Genomic DNA, 19,436 nt, shown 5'->3' on the forward strand with positions numbered 1-19,436 from the left:
ATGTAATTATCCTCATTCTTTCAGCTTCAGCCATGCCAGTCTGGACTTTTGCCTCCGAGGTATGGCAGGGCAGTAGATGTAATCATTTTTATATATAAATATTGGGTACTATTTTCATACTTTAAAAAAATGTCTTCTATTCCATAATAGTGTTCTATATATTTTACCAGTTTTCTTTACATCCCTGTAATCTGAGGCGGCATTGGTAGACATCTTGGTTAGCTTCAAAAGCATCAATTCAGAAGCAATCATGGTGCCTAGAACCAGTTGAAAAGATAGAAGTTCTCAATAGGAAACGTACAAAAAAGGATTAGCAATCAGAATTTGCGAATTCACAGGAATTCTGTACAGAGTTGCTAAAGCTTTCCTCACCAGCTTGCGCCCCTGACTAAATTAGGAATAGTAAATGAATGCCAAGCAACATTGGATAAAAACCATGATTTTCAAAGACTAATCGGATCAAGTCTGGTCATCTGAGAATCGGTTCACTGAAACAAAAACGGAAGGCCAAGCACCTTCCTCTCTTCACCAAAATCTCAGTGATGGCCCTTTCTAAGAGCTGAGAAAAAGCTACCAATTGATTTGTCCTTCTGTTTGTCCTCTCCATCACCCCCGACCTATTTTTTAAGCATAGAAAAACCAGGTTCAAAGGAATGAAAAAGCCTTAACAAAATGAAGCTTATATTATGCAAATGCCCAACCTCCCTAGTTAGATGCTGCAGAATATCCAAAATCTCCGAGAAATCAGGTCTTTGAGTTGGGTCTTGCTGCCAGCATTTCTCAAGAAGTTCAGCAAGCTTTGGATGAGTGTCCTTAGGAATTGTTGGCCGTAGACCCTGATAACCATGAGAAACCAAATGTGAGGTGTTAGTTAATGGGGAATATATCACTAGTACTAGAGACGTCAATGAACTATAATGCTACCTGTTGCACCACACCTATTGCTGCTTGTAATGGTGTTAAGTACGCATATGGAATCTGCTCCATCGCACGACATGAAAGTTATTTTGGTGTTAAAGAAATAATATGTGAGCATAAATAGATGCAAAGCAAAACTTACTTCAAAAAAAAAAAAAGAATGCGAAACTTACTTCTCCAGTCAGAAGTTCCCACAGCACTACACCAAAGCTGAAAACATCGGCCTTGTGGTCATATGGTTTGTGTTCAATTACCTTCAACGAATAAAAAACATTTTAAACATGAAACTTGGATGCTGCAGGATGGTTAAGCACAAAATTGGGCCAAACGCTTTGCTGAATAGAATGTTGGACTGGGATGACACGAGAATTCTGTAGTATTAAAGGGAAGAGAAGCAAAAAACCATTAAACCAAGAGTTCCCATTTAAATGCTTAATATTGCAGAAACCCGATCTATCTGCATGGTAAACCGTACACAGAATCCTGCGATGCATATTACTGATGACAACCTAAGTAAAATAACTCTCGTACAAGGTTATCAAAAGCGCCTTGTGCTTAAAGTGTCCAAGGTGCAGCAGGGTGCAGCAAACGAACACAAGGCCAAAGACACCACGAGGTCTTAGGTTCAAATCCCAGTGGAGACGAAAACGTTACGTTATTTCTTCCCACCGGTCTAAGCCTCGGTAGACAGAGTTACCTGGTACCTGTACTAGTGGGAGATAACAGGTATATGCTGGAATTAGTTAAGGTGCGCACAACCTGACCCCGACATCACCGTCATAGAAAAAAGAGAACACAAGTCCCAAGCACTGCCTGTAGATGACAACCAGACTTCACAGAGTGTGGAAACAAAATCTAAGGATAAAAGGCAAAATTCATAGAGCAACATATTAAAAGCTCCTCATGCTTGAAGCAAAGAAGCCTGAGGCGTTTCAAAGTAAAAGTCATATCAGCTTGAAGGGGACCATTACGCTTATTTTATTGTGGCGACAAATCTAAGCACGCGGATAAAAGCATAATTGATGGAGCAATCATGCATCTTGTCAGCAAGAAAACCAAAGAATTGGAATCATTAGTTTCAACTGAATTGAGGATGTACTGCATAAAATTAAATTCAGATCTCTGCACCTCAGGAGCCATCCATCTATATGTTCCAGTTTCTGCAGTCATCACCCCAGTTTGAACCTGCACTCTCGCAACCCCAAAATCACCAACCTTAACAACCTGTTCAGTAGAGGATGGATCTTAAAGTCAGAGTGAACATTCTGTGAACAAAGCAATTACGCAAAAGGCAACTCCTACCAGCAGCAATCTATAGGTGTTGCTGGGTTATTTTATCAAAGTTCATCAATAGATTTCCTTGGAAAGCAAAAACTGGTGATGTAGACATTAACAAGAAGGTTAACTCAATGTGCTATTCGCACATTCCCATCTTTCACAATATGAATCAACTTAAATTGCCACCGATCAAGCTTTAATGCTGTTAATATTATTCAACTAATATTTTTAAAGGACTCAATGAATAAGTGGACATTGCAATTTAACATTCCCATCATCTTTATTTGGTATTTCTTCTAAAGATTTAAATACACAAATTTTGATTCTTTAATTTGACATCAAATAGTTTTTAGATGTTTTCATCCACATCAATCAGGCATTTCAGAATAGAAATAGCCTCCTAAAAGGGTCCTGAGCACTGAAAAACATTGATGGACTTTTAACTCATACAAATCTCCATATTTGTTATATACTCTTGGACTCCCATAGCCTAATCATATGACACAGTTTTCCCCTGTATTTTGCCGGGCTAAATGCATGTTGACATTGATTTCCCTACAGGTTTTAATTGGGCATAAATTTTGCATGAAAATGGATATACTGGCCCGAAGATAGCTTAGTAACAAATGAAATAATACCCTAGACTCCAAAGAAAAAAACTTTACGACTACTGGACAAGCTTTTTAAGAGTCGAGATCCAGCTCGGACTTACTCCATGTTCATCCATCAAAAGATTAGCAGTCTTCAGATCCCGATGAATTATGTTATTCTGGTGCAGATAACTCATTCCCTTAGAAACATCAACTGCAACCTTCAGGAGAGTAGGAAGCTTAAATGCACCTCTTTGTTTGTGCAAAAAAGTATAGATGCTTCCTCTGGACATGAACTCTGATCAATAAAATTGTAAAAAGCACATAGTCAATTATGTGAAGCAGGATAGACACCCAAAAGTAATAACAATAAGCTTCCATTCAAGTGTAATAGTGTGAGTAGAAGATTAAAAATTTAGAAAATAAATAAAGCATGCCTTATAAAGCAATCAAATAATGTATCTTCAGGTGAACACTATGTAACATTAATCAACAGAGAACAAACAGTTCTCCAGGCTATTAACAACATAGTAATTCAGTTCAAATACATAAAATCTTGAAATATACCAGTCACGATGCACAGGTTCGGAGGTCGTGTGCATGCCCCTATAAATTGAACAACATGTTTGTGCCGAATTTTCCTAAAAGAGGCAAACAAACAAGATAAAATCTCGAGCAGTGGGAATACAAAAATTGATGAAAGAAACAGGAAATAGGAAGCTGGAAAGATAACATAATTATCAATAGTGAAAATTCAAATCTACATGCACATATCCACAACTTTTAAAGTTTGTTACTATTTCCAAGACTGAGTGTGTTTGGGAGAACTCAGCCCCTTGAATTATGTGACAGTTTTTTTTTTTATCTGAATAACTTAATGCCACTAAGAAACAAACAAATAGCTTAATGCCACTTATCGGAGAAATACCTAGTAACTCAATACAGAATAAAGGAAACAAGATCGAATTAGGCAGAGGGAGTAAAATATTGCAAAAAAATTCTCTAGTGGTAGAGAGCAAATTTTTCCACCAGAGTACAGCTATCTCTAGTAGCAGCAGAAAAGGCATCCTTCAAACACAGTCTTTAAAAGGATGGACAGGATTCTATCTGATACATGCAAACAACAGTGAGGTTGTCCTGAAAGGGATTCTCAACCATGATAGTACGACCGACGCACCTCATTATAAAGACCTCCTGCGAGAACTCTTTTACCATATCCATATTCAAATGTTCTGGCTTGAGAACTTTTATAGCCACTTCCTGGCTACAGTATGTGCCTTTGTACCTGCAAAAGACACAGTGTAAATCTACAGACTAAACAAACTCAACTAGAAAGCAAGATGTGGATTGTCGGATCATACAGATCTCCAAATGACCCAGATGCAACTTTGTTTTCAAATTTCAGCAGGCGGATATCAATTTCCCAGTCATCAGATCCATCATTAGGTATTTTTACACTTTCAGAACCTGATTCAGATGTTTGACCTTGCTCGTGGATTGCAAGCTGGATACATGGTGTTTGCTCCTGAAAAACATAACCAGAAGATCAAAACACTGAGACCATCTGATGTTCAGTATGATAATCAAAATCTAGAAGAATAAATGACAGAGAAAACTTGCTTCTGAATTAGAACCTGCCAGAGCATGGATTCTAAACAGGTTCATGCAGATATCAAATAAGAAAAAATAAATAGTATAATTTTAGCCCATCTTTTATTGCCTCCTTCTTTCAATCACATATTCCAAGAAAACAGTTTCTTCAAAGCTCCAACTAATGTTTCAAGCTGCTTAGAGCACTTCAGCTATTAGCAGACGCCAACGTGTAGATCAGTACAAATTTAGGAAGGTTTATCATCTTTACATTAAAAGAACGCAAGTATATCAAGGACACCACATAAAAGACTCAAAAACTGAAAAGCAAGAAAATGAGCTACCTAACAAATTTTCACATGTTACAGATCATTCTTTTTCTTTCTTATATCATATGGTATAAGAGAGCTGCGAGAGAAGCTAATACGGCTATTAGCAATGCTCAAGGGAAAACCCTAGATTGCTTACACCAAAAAGTAGGACATGAGAAAGGAAAAAGATAGGCTAAATACCTAGATAGCCGCTGAAACTTGGCACGTTTTGTAAGTTAGACACTCAAACTTAGCCAGTGACCAGATAGACACCTCTACTTGGAGGAGGTGCCTCTTGAACACTTGTGTCCGTAAGACCATCGGCGTGAAACTTACTCGCCGTTGACATGTCAAATGAACCAATTAGTGATTGGCTCCTTTCATTTTCAAAATTACAAATTATGATTTTTAAAAATTACAATTGAAGGAAAAAAAAAGAAAATCCCAAAATAACCCCCATTTGTTATTTTTTATCATCCAGACCTTCCCCATCCCCGCTTCTTCGTCCAAAACTAGAACCCCCTTACCCCATCCTAGGTTCTTCCTCATCGTCTTCTCCACCGTCCCCCTTTCTAAATCAATAGCGTTCTACCGGGCCATAGTTTCACCTCTTCAACTCCGTTCGTAAAATTTCCATAATTTCACCTCTTCAACTCCTTTCGTAATACTTCCAATTTCCAAACCATTCCCCTAACCTCAACGGTTAATCTCTATTTCCTCATCATAAATTCAACTTTTTTAGTTATTATTGGGTAGTAATCAAATTAATCCATTCTTTTTTTGACCTGGGAAATTTTGGCTTACTGGAGGTTCATTTAGAAAAGACCCAAGTTCGATTCAACGCGTTCCAAGAAAAGCCCTAAACTACCTTAAGCCTTGATATAGATTCTGTCGGAAGAAGAAACAAGAAGACAACTACGGCGGTAGAAAAGGAAATAGCATGAATTTAGATTGAAATGAAAAGAGAAACCTTATTTATTGGTGGTAAGCAAAGTGTTTCGCCTGTCTCTATTTAGAATGGCAAACGGTTTGAATATACACCAAAAGCTGAGCGAGTGATGGTGGTTTTCCATCGCTGCAGTGGTCTGCCAATTTATTGTGGTGGTTTACGACTGAGTTTAGATAAAAGAAACTAAGGATAGAAGTGTGGGGCCCACATAGAGAATATTGAAGGAGGAGGAAAGTGAAACTGAGGAAAATAAAAAGAAAAGCCTAAATTCAGTTATTCACATGCTCAAGTGTAAGCGCAAACACATGGTTTGCCATGTCAGTGAGGAGTTCAAGAGACACCTCCATGAAGTAGAAGTGTCTATCTGCTCACTGGCTAGTTTGAATGTCTAACTCCAGTGGTGGGCGGATCTATGACAGTGGCTGGATTTATGGTGGTGGCCAAATCTTTGGTGGTTAGATCAGTGATGGTTGTCTCATCGGATTTGAGAAGAACGAGGAGAAGAGTGGTGGTGGCTAGCCTTTAAAAGAAAGAGAGGGAATAGGTGGTGGTGGTTGGATTTGAGACAAAGGAGGGGAGAAGGTGGCGGTGGCTGGATCTGAAAAGACAAAGGAGGTGGTGGTGATCGTGGCTGGATCTGAGGAAGCGGAGATGGTGATTGTGATAGTGGCTGGATCTATGAAGAAGAATAGGAGGAGGTGCTGGTGGAAGCTGGATCTACGAATAAGGAGGAGGAGGTGATCGTGGTGGCGGGCGGAAGAGGAGAAAACGGTTGAAGAAAATTTTTAACCGAAAGATGGCCGGAATTGAGATATTTTCTGAAAACATGAAGTTTTCAAAAATTTGTCACCGAAAGAAAAACAAAGGCAAGACTTCATGTTCGACAAAGTCATTTTCTGATCCCATTACTTAAGAGGACATAAACCAATTTTAGGTGAGTGCAACAAATTCAGCTTAATGTGATGACACACAATGGAAACCAAATATTTCAGCTGTTTCTCCATAAGTTGCATAGCACCTTATGAAGAAAAACAGCAAAATCAGCATCTTACTTTTCCCAAAAGAACACAGCCATAATGCATATTAAGTATTAACAGAAGAAAATTTTGAGTGCCACTCTGTCCTCATTTAGCAGTCAGAAGAATATCTACCTTGCTCCTCATAATTTCCTTTTGCACCTCACTCTTAAGCAACTCTGTCTCCTAGAAATTCAAACCAAATAAGTAAGTATACAAGTAAATTACCACTCTTCATGAATCTAGTGAATATAAGAAGACAGAGGGGTTAATTTGCTAACTTTCATATTTAAAATACACTATATCCTAAATTTACCAAGTAACATCTCATAAGTGTCCTTTTAAGTGAAACCATATCTAGTTGAATAATATGAGACTTGAATGAAAAAGTTATCAGATATAAAGTCGTGCATTCTTTCTGTCTCATTTTATATGACGACATTGTTCTGGGGACAGAGCTTAAGATATTAAATTAACATATAAGAAAATACAAAAGTGATTGTTGAAATGTTGGTTTAAATGTCTGATAGAAAAAAAAAATCACATCACTAGTTTAAATGAGTCTGAATTCTTGAAAGTCAGACATGAATGAAGTGGTGCCAAAAATATCAGGATGTCCAAAATTGAAGGAGAGCCATATAAATTGGGAAAGGGCGGAACAAGCATAAAACTGACAAGTAATCTAGTAGATGAATAAGGAACACAGTTTCAAAACATACACATATTAACAAGAAAAGAGGAATTAAACGAGACTTGCAAAGGCAAAACTTTCATCTTTTAACTTATGTGGGTGCGAATAAAGAGTATGTCGATCATATAACTAGACTACAATTGTAGAACTAAGAGAAGACTTTTAATTGTCAGCAAGCATTTCGTTATATCTTGAAATAAACATTAATACTGTACCTCATATGGCCATCCATCAACCACAAAGACGTCCAAGGAGAAACCATCAGTAGTTGAAAAAACATGGGCCTCTTCAATGTTCAGACCAATCTCAGAAATTATGTTAGTCAACTGGAAATACAGGATTGATGTTAATATAATCGAACAAGATAAGAACAAAGTTAACATGATAAGATAGATATGTTTAATAGAACTCTGAAATCTGGCAGCTTCTGCAGATTAATGAAGTTATATAACTTTTAGGACTGCATAGATACGAACAATTCAATCGACAACATAACCTAAAAATCCATGAGACAAAGAGTAAATAAAAAATACAGATTTCAATCCAGGTACACTGTCACAATATTTTAACAGACTATTTGATTTTGTAGGAATAACTGGGGTCGCATTTTCACAGACACTGAAATCTGCCTAGAGAGCTTTGGGGTGAAGTCTTCAATGTGCATGTTGTGAGAAGGCACGGGAGAAAATATATTATTGATATTGGATAATAAATACAATACAAGAGGTCCCTATTTATAGCTATACACTACAAAGAGATATTACTCCTCTTCCAATGTGGGACAAGACTACACTATACATATCTGTAAACTAACAATATTGAAGGTATGCTTGTTGGCCGCGCCTTGTTACACATGTAGCTAATACGAGAACCAGTAAGAGACTTAGTGAGGATATCTGCTAGTTGATCATTCGACTTTACAAACTTGGTAACAATATCTCCTGAAAGTATTTTTTCTCTGACAAAGTGACAGTCGATCTCAATGTGTTTAGTCCTCTCATGAAACACCGGATTTGACGCAATATGAAGAGCAACTTAGTTATCACACACTAGTTCCATCTTACTGATTTCTCCGAACTTTAACTCCTTGAGCAACTGCTTGACCCAAACTAACTCACACGTCGCCATAGCCATGGGGCGCTAGATCGAGCAACTACATTCTGTTTCTTGCTCTTCCACGAGACCAAGTTACCTCCTACTAGAACACAATATCCAGACGTAAAACGTCTATCAAAAGGTGATCCTGCCCAATCAGCATCTGTGTACCCAACAATCTGCTCGTAGCCTTGATCCTCGAATAGTAATCCTTTGCCTGGAGCTGACTTTATATACCGAAGAATGCGAACAACTGTATCCCAGTGACTATCACAGGGAGAATCCATAAATTGACTTACAACACTCACTGGAAAAGAAATGTCAGGTCTAGTCACTGTGAGGTAATTCAATTTGTCAACTAACCTCCTATATCTCGTAGGGTCTCTAAGAGGCTCCCCTGTCCAGGCAGAAGCTTAGCATTCGGATTCATAGGAGAGTCAATAGGTCTGCAACCCATCATTCCAGTCTCCTCAAGAATGTCTAAGGCATACTTCCGCTGTGAAATAACAATACCTGAGCTAGACTGAGCGACCTCAATACCTAGAAAATATTTCAATCTACCTAGATCCTTAGTCTGGAAGTGCTGAAAGAGATGTTGCTTCAGATTAGTAATACCATCCTGATCATTGCTAGTAATAACAACATCATCAACATAAACCACTAGATAAATACACAGATTAGGAGCAGAATGCCGATAAAACACAGAGTGATCAGCCTCACTACGAGTCATGCCGAACTCCTGAATAATTGTGCTGAACTAACCAAACCAAGCTCGAGGGGACTGTTTCAAACCATATAGTGACCTGCGCAATCTGCACACACAACCATTAAACTCCCCCTGAGCAACAAAACCAGGTGGTTGCTCCATATAAACTTCTTCCTCAAGATCACCATGGAGAAAAGCATTCTTAATGTCTAACTGATAAAGAGGCCAATGACGTACAACAACCATGGACAAAAAGAGACGAACAAATGCTACTTTAGCCACGGGAGAGAAAGTATCACTATAATCAAGCCCAAAAATCTGAGTATATCCTTTTGCAACAAGACGAGCCTTAAGCCGATCAACCTGACTATCCGGGCCGACTTTGACTGCATAAACCCAACGACAACCAACAGTAGACTTACCTGCAGGAAGAGGAACAAGCTCCCAAGTGCCACTCGCATGTAAAGCAGACCATCTCGTCAATCATAGCATGTCGCCATCCTGGATGAGATAGTGCCTCACCTGTAGACTTAGGGATAGAAACAGTGGACAAAGAAGATATAAAAGCATAATGAGGTTAAACCGACATAGTGGGGATTAGGATTAAGTGTGGATCATACACCTTTGCGGAGTGTAATTGGTTGACTAAGAGGAGACAAGTCCGCAGTAGTTGCAGAATCTGATGTGGGGCGTGAATCACCTGGGCCCGATGCTGGATGTGAACGACGATGATAAGTCAAGAGTGGTGGAGCTGCAGAAGGTTGAACTGGATTATGTGGAGGAACTGGAGCTACAGGTGGTGGAGCTACAACTGGAGTTGTAGGTGGTGGAGCTGGAGTGACTGAATCTCCAAAAGATGAAACTAGTAGTACCTCAGAAATATCTAAGTGATGACCTGAACCTGTGAAGTATGATTGGGTTTCAAAGAAGGTAACATCAGCGGACATAAGGTACCGCTAGAGGTCAGGAGAGTAGCATCGATACCCTTTTTGTGTTCTCGAAAAACCCAGAAATATGCACTTAAGAGCACGATGAGCTAACTTATCTGTTCCTGGAATAAGCTTATGGACAAAACAAGTGCTTCCAAAGATACGAGGTGGAAGAGAGAACAAAGGTAAGTGGGAAAACATGACAGAGAATGGAACTTGGTTCTGGATAGCTGAAGATGACATACGATTAATAAGATAACAAGATGTAAGAACTGCATCTCCCCAAAAACGCAACGGAGCATGGGATTGTATGAGTAGGGTACGAACAGTTTCAATAAGATGCCTATTCTTTCTTTCAGCTACCCCATTTTGTTGAGATGTGTACGGACAAGATATTTGATGAATAATCCCATGAGATTTCATAAACTGCTGAAATGGGGAAGACAAATACTCTCGGGCATTATCACTACGAAATGTGCGAATAGAAACCCCAAATTGATTTTGAATTTCAGCGTGGAAGGTCTGGAAAATAGAAAACAGCTCAGATCGATTTTTTATCAAAAATATCCAAGTGCACCTGGAATAATCATCAATGAAACTGACAAAGTAGCGGAATCCCAAGGTGGAACTGACCCGACTAGGACCCCAAACATCTGAATGGACTAAAGTAAAAGGTGACTCTGCTCGATTATCAAGACGCCGAGGGAAATGGGAGCGAGTATGCTTACCGAGCTGACATGACTAACACTCTAGAGCTGACAAGTGAGATAAACCAGATACCATTTTCTGAAGTTTTGACAAACTGAGATGTCCCAATCGTTTATGTAATAAATCTGGTGAATCAGTAACAGGACAAGTTGTAGAAGGAAGACAAGATGTGAGTCCATGTAATTTAGCAAGGATAAGGTAATAAAATCCGTTTGATTCACGCCCGGTACCAATGATCCGCCCCGTACTGCGTTCCTATATAAAAACATGGTCATCAAGAAATAAAACAGCACATTTAAGTGATTTGGCTAAGCGACTAACAGTTATGAGATTAAAAGGACTATTGGAAACATAAAGGACTGAATCTAAAGGTAAGGAAGGAAGTGGACTTGCTTGACCTATTGCAGTTGCCATGGTTTGAGACTTATTGGTCATTGCGACTTTTGGAAGAGATTGATAATACGAAATAGTAGTGAAAAGAGATTTGTTACCAGAAATATAATCTGATGCACCTGAATCAATGTCCCAAGACTCAGAGGATGAAGATTGGGAGAAACAAGTCATGTTATTACCTGTTTGAACAACAGAAGCTATCTCAGAAGATGTCTGCTTACATGCTTTGTACTGAAGGAACTCAATATAATCTGCTAAAGAAATCATCCGACTATTCAAAGCATCGGTTCCCATGTCGCTACAATTTGTAGTAGTAGGGTTAACTTGAAATAGTGGAAATAAGTAACTCCTGTGAGAAAACTGAAGAAATAACTTGAAAAACACTGTTTATAGCAGGAAAACAAAACATTGTTCTGTGCCGGAAACACTGTGGCTCGCCGGAAAATTCCTAAGTTGTCGGAATTTGTCGTAACCAGGATGGATAGACTAGGAATTCTCTTGCGAGCAAGTTGTCCTGAAGAAATGTTTTCAAAAAACAAATGGCCGGAAATGTCATTGTTCACGCCGGAAAAATATAAAAGTGATCGGAATTTGATTTGAATTAGATGGGCAGGCTCGGAATTTTGAGGAGAGCACACTGTCCTGAAGAAGCTTCGCCAAAAAATGGCCGGAAAGTGACCGGAGCCCTCGCCAGAAAAGTTGTTGTCGCCGGCGCGTGGAGGAGCGTGGCGACTTTTCTGCCAGATAAAATTTCAGGGGTTAGTCGTCGGAGGGTGATCTACCTCGTGGTGGTGTTGGTTTTAGCACAACACCGACAGAAAGTGACTTTCACTTAGACAAGCCTTAGGTCACCGGAAAAATTGCACGATAACTAAGTTCTTTCTTCCCGGTTAACGCTGGAATGACGCACAACGATCTTTTCTCACTAATGCTCTGATACCATGTGAGAAGGCACGGGAGAAAATATGTTATTGACATTGGATAATAAATACAATACAAGAGGTCCCTATTTATAGCTATACACTACAAGGAGATATTACTCCTCTTCCAATGTGGGACAAGACTTCACTATACATATCTGTAAACTAACACATGTCATGTAATAAACAGTTTGCCTCAAGCGCCAGGAAAAGAAAAATCTCCTTTAAAGTATCTATATGATTTAAAGCAAAATGTAAATTAGTTTCAGGTGTTTGGTTCAATTTGATATTTTCATACACCAAAACAGAAACCATTGAGAAAGGTTAGGCATTGTATAATTCATCATAGAAACCTCCTTTTTCGTAATCGAGAAATCCTTGAGGGCCAGTGGCGCACGGTTCAAAACGCAGTGGACAATGGTTCCGCTCCTCCATCCTTCTCCACTTAAATACTAGGCTTGTGTCTGCAACAGGGTTTGAAACCCTTGACGTGGGTCTAATCCACACATCATGTGTTGTGCTCTTACCACTAAACCAAATCCCGGGGGGCTATTCATCATAGAAACCTTGTATTCCTGTTATTGTCTCATCTCTAAGAAATAACACATGTTAATTGTGTTTGACACCACAAAATAAATGTGTTTGTTATTTATCAAAGTATCAAGTTATAAATACAAATATTGTTTTATATTATTTTCTCATATTGTATCAGAGCACCTAGGTAAAAGTTTAAGTAGTTTCTCCTTAATAGTGGACGGTCTTATATCGGCCAAGTCAAAATTTGCTTCATAATTTTATTATTATTTTCTCTTTTAGGTAAATATTTCTTTACCGTCGCGTTTGTTTTCGATGTTTGTTCCAGTGAAACAGAGACATCTCAAATGTTGGGAGACACTACCTATTTCCAGCTAAACCTGTCCCTGTCAGATGACTATCCCAACAACATCTTATTACCTCTAGTGGCACTGCCTCTTTTTGTCACAAAACCAACAGTATTCGGATCACTCTTCAGGTCATTATTTCGACAACTTCTAACAACTTTTCCAACAAATTCGAGTGACTAAACTTTTCCAATGACCTCCCCATAGGTTTTTAGAAGCTGTTCAAGCGACAGTGTTCAAGTCGCATTTCGGAGAACGTTTACTTTTCTATACTTTCAAAGTCCCAACCTCGAGTCTGAAAGGATGGTGTTAGAATGTTAGAATTAAAATATTAGAAGAGCTAAGTTTTTCAATTAGATATCATCATACAAATAATATGTGTTTTGTGTTTAAATCTATAAATAACATTCTTCTTTTCTCACAGATAGATTTGCAATGTAATCACAACCCAAATCTTTAGATTTCAAGGACTGATCCCGGGACTTTTCTCGCAGACAGATTTGCAATGTAATCACAACCCAAATCTTTAGATTTCAAGGACTGATCCCGGGACTTTTCACTCAGTGTTATTAAAGGCGTGCTTAAAGCGCGCTTAAGCTGTTAGATAGTTATGTGTAAATAGTCCTAGTCCTATATGTAGTAGGAGTAGAATATGTCCTAGTCCCATATGTAGTAGGAGTAGAATATGTCCTAATCCCATATGTAATAGGAGTAGAATATGTCCTAGTCTCATATGAAGTAGGAGTAAAATATGTATTATATATTAGACTCATTGTATCATTGTTAAAAAAAATAGATTTTTCACCCGTGCATTCTCACATGATATCTGAGCTTTAGTGAGAAAATTATCGTTGTGCGTCATTCCAGCGACATCCGGGAAGAAAGATCTCATCGTCGTGCAATTTTCCGGCAACTTCGTCTTGTTCCCAGGGTTATCAATGCTACAGTAGTACTGTGCATATACCAGCACCACCATCAGATCCAAAACCCTTGTGCGACCAAACCCCAAAAATTCCAGTCCCATCTGAACAGAAAAGCAGTCACTGTGCGTCTTTCCGGTTGACGACTCAAGATTAATTTGCGTTATCTCCTCATCAGTAAGTGTTGTGCGAAAACCAACACTACCATCTTGTTCGGAAAAGTCAAGCGACAAAATCCCAGTCAATCGCTCTGGCAGAAAGTCCCTTACGCGCCTCCACATGCCGCCAAAACTAGGGTTCCAATGAGCTACAATAACTTTTCCGGCGATGCGAGCCATTCCAGCCATTTTTTGACAAAACTTCTTCAGGACAACTTACTCGTCCAATGATTCCGAGCCTACCCATATAAATTACATCAAATTCTGACAACTTTACATATTTCCGGCGTGAGCAATGATTTCCCGGAGTGAGCAGTGATTTCAAATTTTTCCAGGCCAACTTCTGCTTATCAGCATCCACTTGGTTTTATTTCTTTTGGGGAGTCTAGTGGCCTTGTATGCCGAATGATCAGCTTGCAGATATTTTCACCAAGTCCCTCACTGGTCCTCGTATTAGTTACATGTGTAACAAGCTCGGTACATATGATTTGTATGCACCGCCTTGAAGGGGAGTGTTAGATAGTTATGTGTAAATAGTCCTAGTCCTATAAGTAGAAGGAGTAGAATATGTATTATATATAGGGCTCATTGTATCATTGTTAAAAAAATAGGTTTTTCTCCCGTGCATTCTCACATAAGCCTTGAAGCGAGGCTCAAAACATGTTGAGTGCTTCGCCTCGCTTAACGGGCGCTTCAGGTGTTGTCAGCAAGGCTCTAAGGCATACTTTTCTTTGCTAACGAGCGTAATCCAGAAGAGGCGACACTAAATAATTGATATTTCACTTTATCATAAATTTTCTTCAATTTCTTTGTCCATATATTTGGTATTCATACTTATAGATATTAGTCTTGGACTACACATATATGTTTATAGTTTTTCTTCATTTGCGCCTTTCTTTATTAAAGCTCACGCTTTATTTGCGCTTTGCGATTAAAGCCCCAACAGACCTTAGAGCTTTTTTGCGCTTTTCGCCTTTGATAACACTGTTTTCACTTCCTAATTTCCTTCTCATTAGAAGCCCTTCGTTATCATAGCCCATTAACACTTTTCATCTTTTCCTTTAAAATCTTTTTATGGTCCAAAACTTCTGCAGAGCTACTTATTTATAAAATATGCATACAAAAACAAAAAAAAAGAACATTCAGTGAGAGCTTTGACAAATTGATGTGGCATATTCCTGCACTTCCACTAGTGACTCTGATTCCCTGAACAAATCTAACAATAAAGACTCTCCTATACCAGTAACCGCAATACAATGCTGACTACATGAAGTACAAATACCAACTGCATTTCACCCTTTGCTTTGGGAAGTAGAAATAGGCAAGCCCATTTCCCTAAAAGATTTCTTATATTAATTTGGAACAAGATTGTATCAGAAAAGTTGATGGTCATGACTAAGAATATTTTTGAAAGTTAGGTTAACTGAATAAACCCTTTCCTACTTTCTTACGTTCAGAAGTTAATAATACAGTCAATCCACTGGCCCATACATTAACTTTTCCGTATTATCCTCTGTTTCCCTTCACCATAGTCTTCTATTACTTTTATCTTCATTAAGACGCTTATTCTATATTATGCACTGGAGAAGTAGTTTATGAAAATATCAGTTGTATTACTTAGATAAAGGTCATTTTATTTCCTTGCTTATTAAGCAAGAACGAGGCTATCTTTAGTTATTAGAAGCGAGTACAATGACAAATACTTTAAGGAATTTAAGAGTCTTAACCTTATTTATTGTTAAATTTGCACTAGATTTGCATATGGTAAATTCATGAAACTACAGTTTGTGTTTCATTATGAGAATATAAGAGATGAGAAGAGAGCATGTAAGAACAAAACGGGAGGAGGATTCTGAAAAGAATGAGGAACCTGAGTGAGCGTTTTTGGTTTGTCAACTGTTGAAAAAGTAATCTCGTGCATTGGCCTGCACAAAATCAATTGGCACATAAGAATATTGCTAGGAAAGAAAAGTCAATTAGAAATCCTTTCCAAAGACAATAAACTCAGTATTGAAAAGCTACAATGCCAACTACTAGCATCATGAATCTTATCATTTACAACTCAAGCATTATGGAGAATTTTACCTGGTTGACCGCGAAGTAGAATTAATATCACTTTCTCCATGATTTACATGAGCTTTATTATCATGAATTTCAAGGGCTTGAAGATTTGGTGATGAACCAAATGTTGGAGGAGGATGAATGCTGGAGAGGGTAAACAAGATGGCAACACAAAAAAATTAAACTACTTAAGGGAGCACACTAGAGAAAAATCACAGGTGCAAAAATAATACACAAAAAGAAATGATATTGAAAAATAGGTAACTTTAGTGCTTAAACTAAGAGAATACCTTGGGATTTCATCTTTAACTGAAGAATTTACATCAACCGTATTGGTTGAAACTCCATTGTACATGGGCTGAACCTACATTATGAACTTAAAGTCAGAACTTGCATGTGAATATTTCAAATTACAAAAAAACTTGAGTTAGGCCATGCATCGCATTCTAAAGTTGCAGCAATGATCAAATCTTTGCTAATGATCTTCAAGTTGGTAATCACCCCCTTTTCTCTTCTGCTGGTTTATATATCTGGACATCTCATCTTTCCTCCATCTCATCTCACATATCTAGGCAGAAGCGCACTTCCCGAATTTGGTAGTAAGCCTGATTTTGTAAAGTCCTACTGTAATTTGTCTCTGTCTTTAATGTTAAAAAGAGCTTAGAAATGACATGACTTCCATAGTCATTCAAGTCTCTTGATCAAAATCTAAACTCTTCATCTAATGCACACTTAAAGCAGATGGATATAGAGACACAACCCATTGGATGCCTCAAAGATTCAGAGGCTCAATCTACTAGCTTTAACTTGTCTTCCTAAGAAATTTAGAAAATTCTCAGACCAGAAGCATACAAGCCATTCCATAAGAGCTACCTAAAACTACTTTTGCATTACATGATATATTGCTGAATTAACTCAATGAACGCCATAGATTGACTAGCTTAGCCAAGAGATGAAGAAAATTCTCAACACCTTATATATTAAAGGTTAACCAAATAAGAACTTGGCCTAGATAGTGTAATCAGGATATGTACAGTTCAACTCGGATATCTTACTGTGAGAAACAAAACAAGGAAAAGAGTCTGAGAGGATGTGCGAAGACAAAAGTCTTTATGCCTATATCTTTTTAAATTCACGCTTTTAAATGTACATGTTACATTTTTGTGAAATGACACACTCATTAAGCCACACATATGTCCCTATTATTCAAGAAGAATGAAGTGAATTATATGATTCTTATGCATCGTCAAGCCCACTATAGGAACTACACAAATAATTCTTTCAATAATTTATTAGGAAATATCAATAAGCTGCTATCCTTACTACATTATTTCCCAAGAGAGTTCTCCGTTTCCTCCTAGGACAGAATGCAAGAGAATTTTGGGATGGATGGATGAAAAGAAAAAAGTATGGCTTTGAAGAGATTATTGGCTAATTTACTAGTTTCCAAATAATAGACCCTGTGCTTCTTGGAAACACCTTATGTGTTGAATCAAATCACCAACTTATTCAAGTAAGATCAAGTAGAGATTCCTCCTTGTCATACATAGGGAGAATTTGTTCAAATGTCATTTCTACGTAGCCTCAGTTTTCAGAGTTACCAAAGAAAAAAGAGCATTGACAATGATAGGGCACACACGCATAAAATTGCAGGAAAGGCAGATGACTGTATAACCTGCACAAGGCGGACATCAAAGACAGGTCTATTCGCAGGATCCTCTGCTTGGTCCAGTAATCTCTTATGCATGAGCACATCTTCTGCTCTTTCCACATTCACATCCGATGCATATCTGCAGGCATCCAAATTCAGTACCAAAAAACTTAACTTTTAGAGGCGGAAAATTCGATCAATTACTGAGTAAACCAGTACAAATTTGACAAAATAAAACAAATGGCCAAAAAAACACAAGGTAACCGAAAAATGAGGAAAGGTAGGGTTTATGAAGTTAACCGAACAGGGAGGCGATTGAAGTGAAGCCAAAGGTGATCTTCAAAGCCAGGGAGTTTAACCTCTTCGAGATTCAAATCCTGTAGTCGAGTAAGCACTTGGTTAAACACTTCAAGCTTCTGCCTATGTAGCCGATTTTGTTTCGGCGACGACGGCTCCATCGCTCTGCTTCCGCAACTCTCGTTATCGTCCATCGCCATTCAACAACAACAAAAAAGGCATACACACAATTGCAAAAACTCCTCTTCTCTAGAACGGCTTAAAAAGTTCAAATAACAGTAGAGTAGCGATAGAAAGTACTTTCCATAAGTTGAGAAACTTTAATGATGAAACAAATGGAACGGATTTTGAGTTTGATTTGATGGCTAAATACGAGAAAGGGGAGAGCGACAAATAGTTTTAGGGAAAAGATGGAGGAGAGAGAAGGGAGAAGATTCCGTTTTTCTAGTTATACTTTGGGTGCGGGGCTGGGCTTTATTATTAGTGCTTAAAAGAAAGGGGTATCGCTCCCCCATTGTTTACCAGTGGGGCCCGTTATTTCGTGGTGAGCTTATCCTTTTATGAGATCAGACCAACACATTTTAATTATTTTATATCTATGGATAACAGAAATTGGTGATTATTACTTATAAAAGAAAACTTTCTTTTACATAGAGAACAAAATAGAGGAATCCATTAAATGGAATTTAAAATTATGATCTTTTGTTCACTGAACTTTCTGTTGTTACTTCTAAATTTTATATTGCCTTTTAACTTTTTTTTTTGGTAGCTAAAAAAAATAGCCCGATGCACAAAGTATGTTGCATTCACGTAGGGTCCGAGGAAGGTATATTAAAAAAAAACTTAGTAGTTAGTATATTAACATTTTAAAGATTATTGGATATCTTAGTTTTTTTTCAATTTATTTTACTAATATATTCCACACATTAATATGTTATTTGTCTTACAGAAGTGATCAAAAATGGATATTCATGTTTATTCACTTTATAAGGTAACTAAATTACAAAGGATATCGATGTAATCAAGGAATTACTATTATTCTATTTCTACTACGTACTTACCTAAAATAGAAAAGTTTATAAATTATATATAACTACTTTGTCATTGTATCTAACAGTTGTTGTCAAAAGTGAATGTTTATATTAGTTCAGTTTACAGCTAAATTACAAAGGTTTTTAAAAATAAAAATAAAATTAGGTGGGGTAGGGAATTATAAAGTGGAGAATTAAATCCTCACCAACAAGGTAATAGTTTAGTCTTTTAGGTAGGCAATCAGCTACTAAGATTTCATAAATTACAAGAAATATAAATCATTGTAATGTAATCAAAAAATTATAATGACCATAACTACCTCAAGTTACAATTGGATGTTCT

At 37.7% G+C, this 19,436-nt stretch overlaps 1 protein-coding gene across 2 annotated transcripts; it reads right to left on the reverse strand.

Moving 5' to 3' along the window:
* Positions 1-267: 267 nt before the first annotated feature.
* On the reverse strand, positions 268-18,614 carry LOC107794469 (serine/threonine-protein kinase STY46). 2 transcript variants are annotated; one of them, XM_075235190.1, is made up of 16 exons: positions 18,066-18,614; positions 17,790-17,904; positions 16,405-16,478; positions 16,139-16,258; positions 15,924-15,978; positions 7,559-7,669; positions 6,788-6,838; positions 4,148-4,311; positions 3,964-4,071; positions 3,354-3,427; positions 2,909-3,084; positions 2,047-2,142; positions 1,092-1,172; positions 925-978; positions 702-836; positions 268-617 (listed from the first exon to the last, which is right to left on the reverse strand). In XM_075235190.1, the coding sequence occupies exons 1-16, from the start codon at positions 18,260-18,262 to the stop codon at positions 537-539; spliced, it is 1,692 nt and encodes a 563-aa protein (XP_075091291.1). In that variant the 5' UTR covers positions 18,263-18,614; the 3' UTR covers positions 268-536. The 2 variants fall into 2 exon arrangements, with proteins under 2 accessions (XP_075091291.1, XP_075091292.1); XM_075235191.1 differs by lacking the exon at positions 6,788-6,838 and having other exon boundaries at positions 18,066-18,592.
* Positions 18,615-19,436: the final 822 nt, after the last annotated feature.

The sequence above is a fragment of the Nicotiana tabacum genome, chromosome 17 (assembly GCF_000715075.1).
Source record: "Nicotiana tabacum cultivar K326 chromosome 17, ASM71507v2, whole genome shotgun sequence".
NCBI lineage: Eukaryota > Viridiplantae > Streptophyta > Magnoliopsida > Solanales > Solanaceae > Nicotiana > Nicotiana tabacum.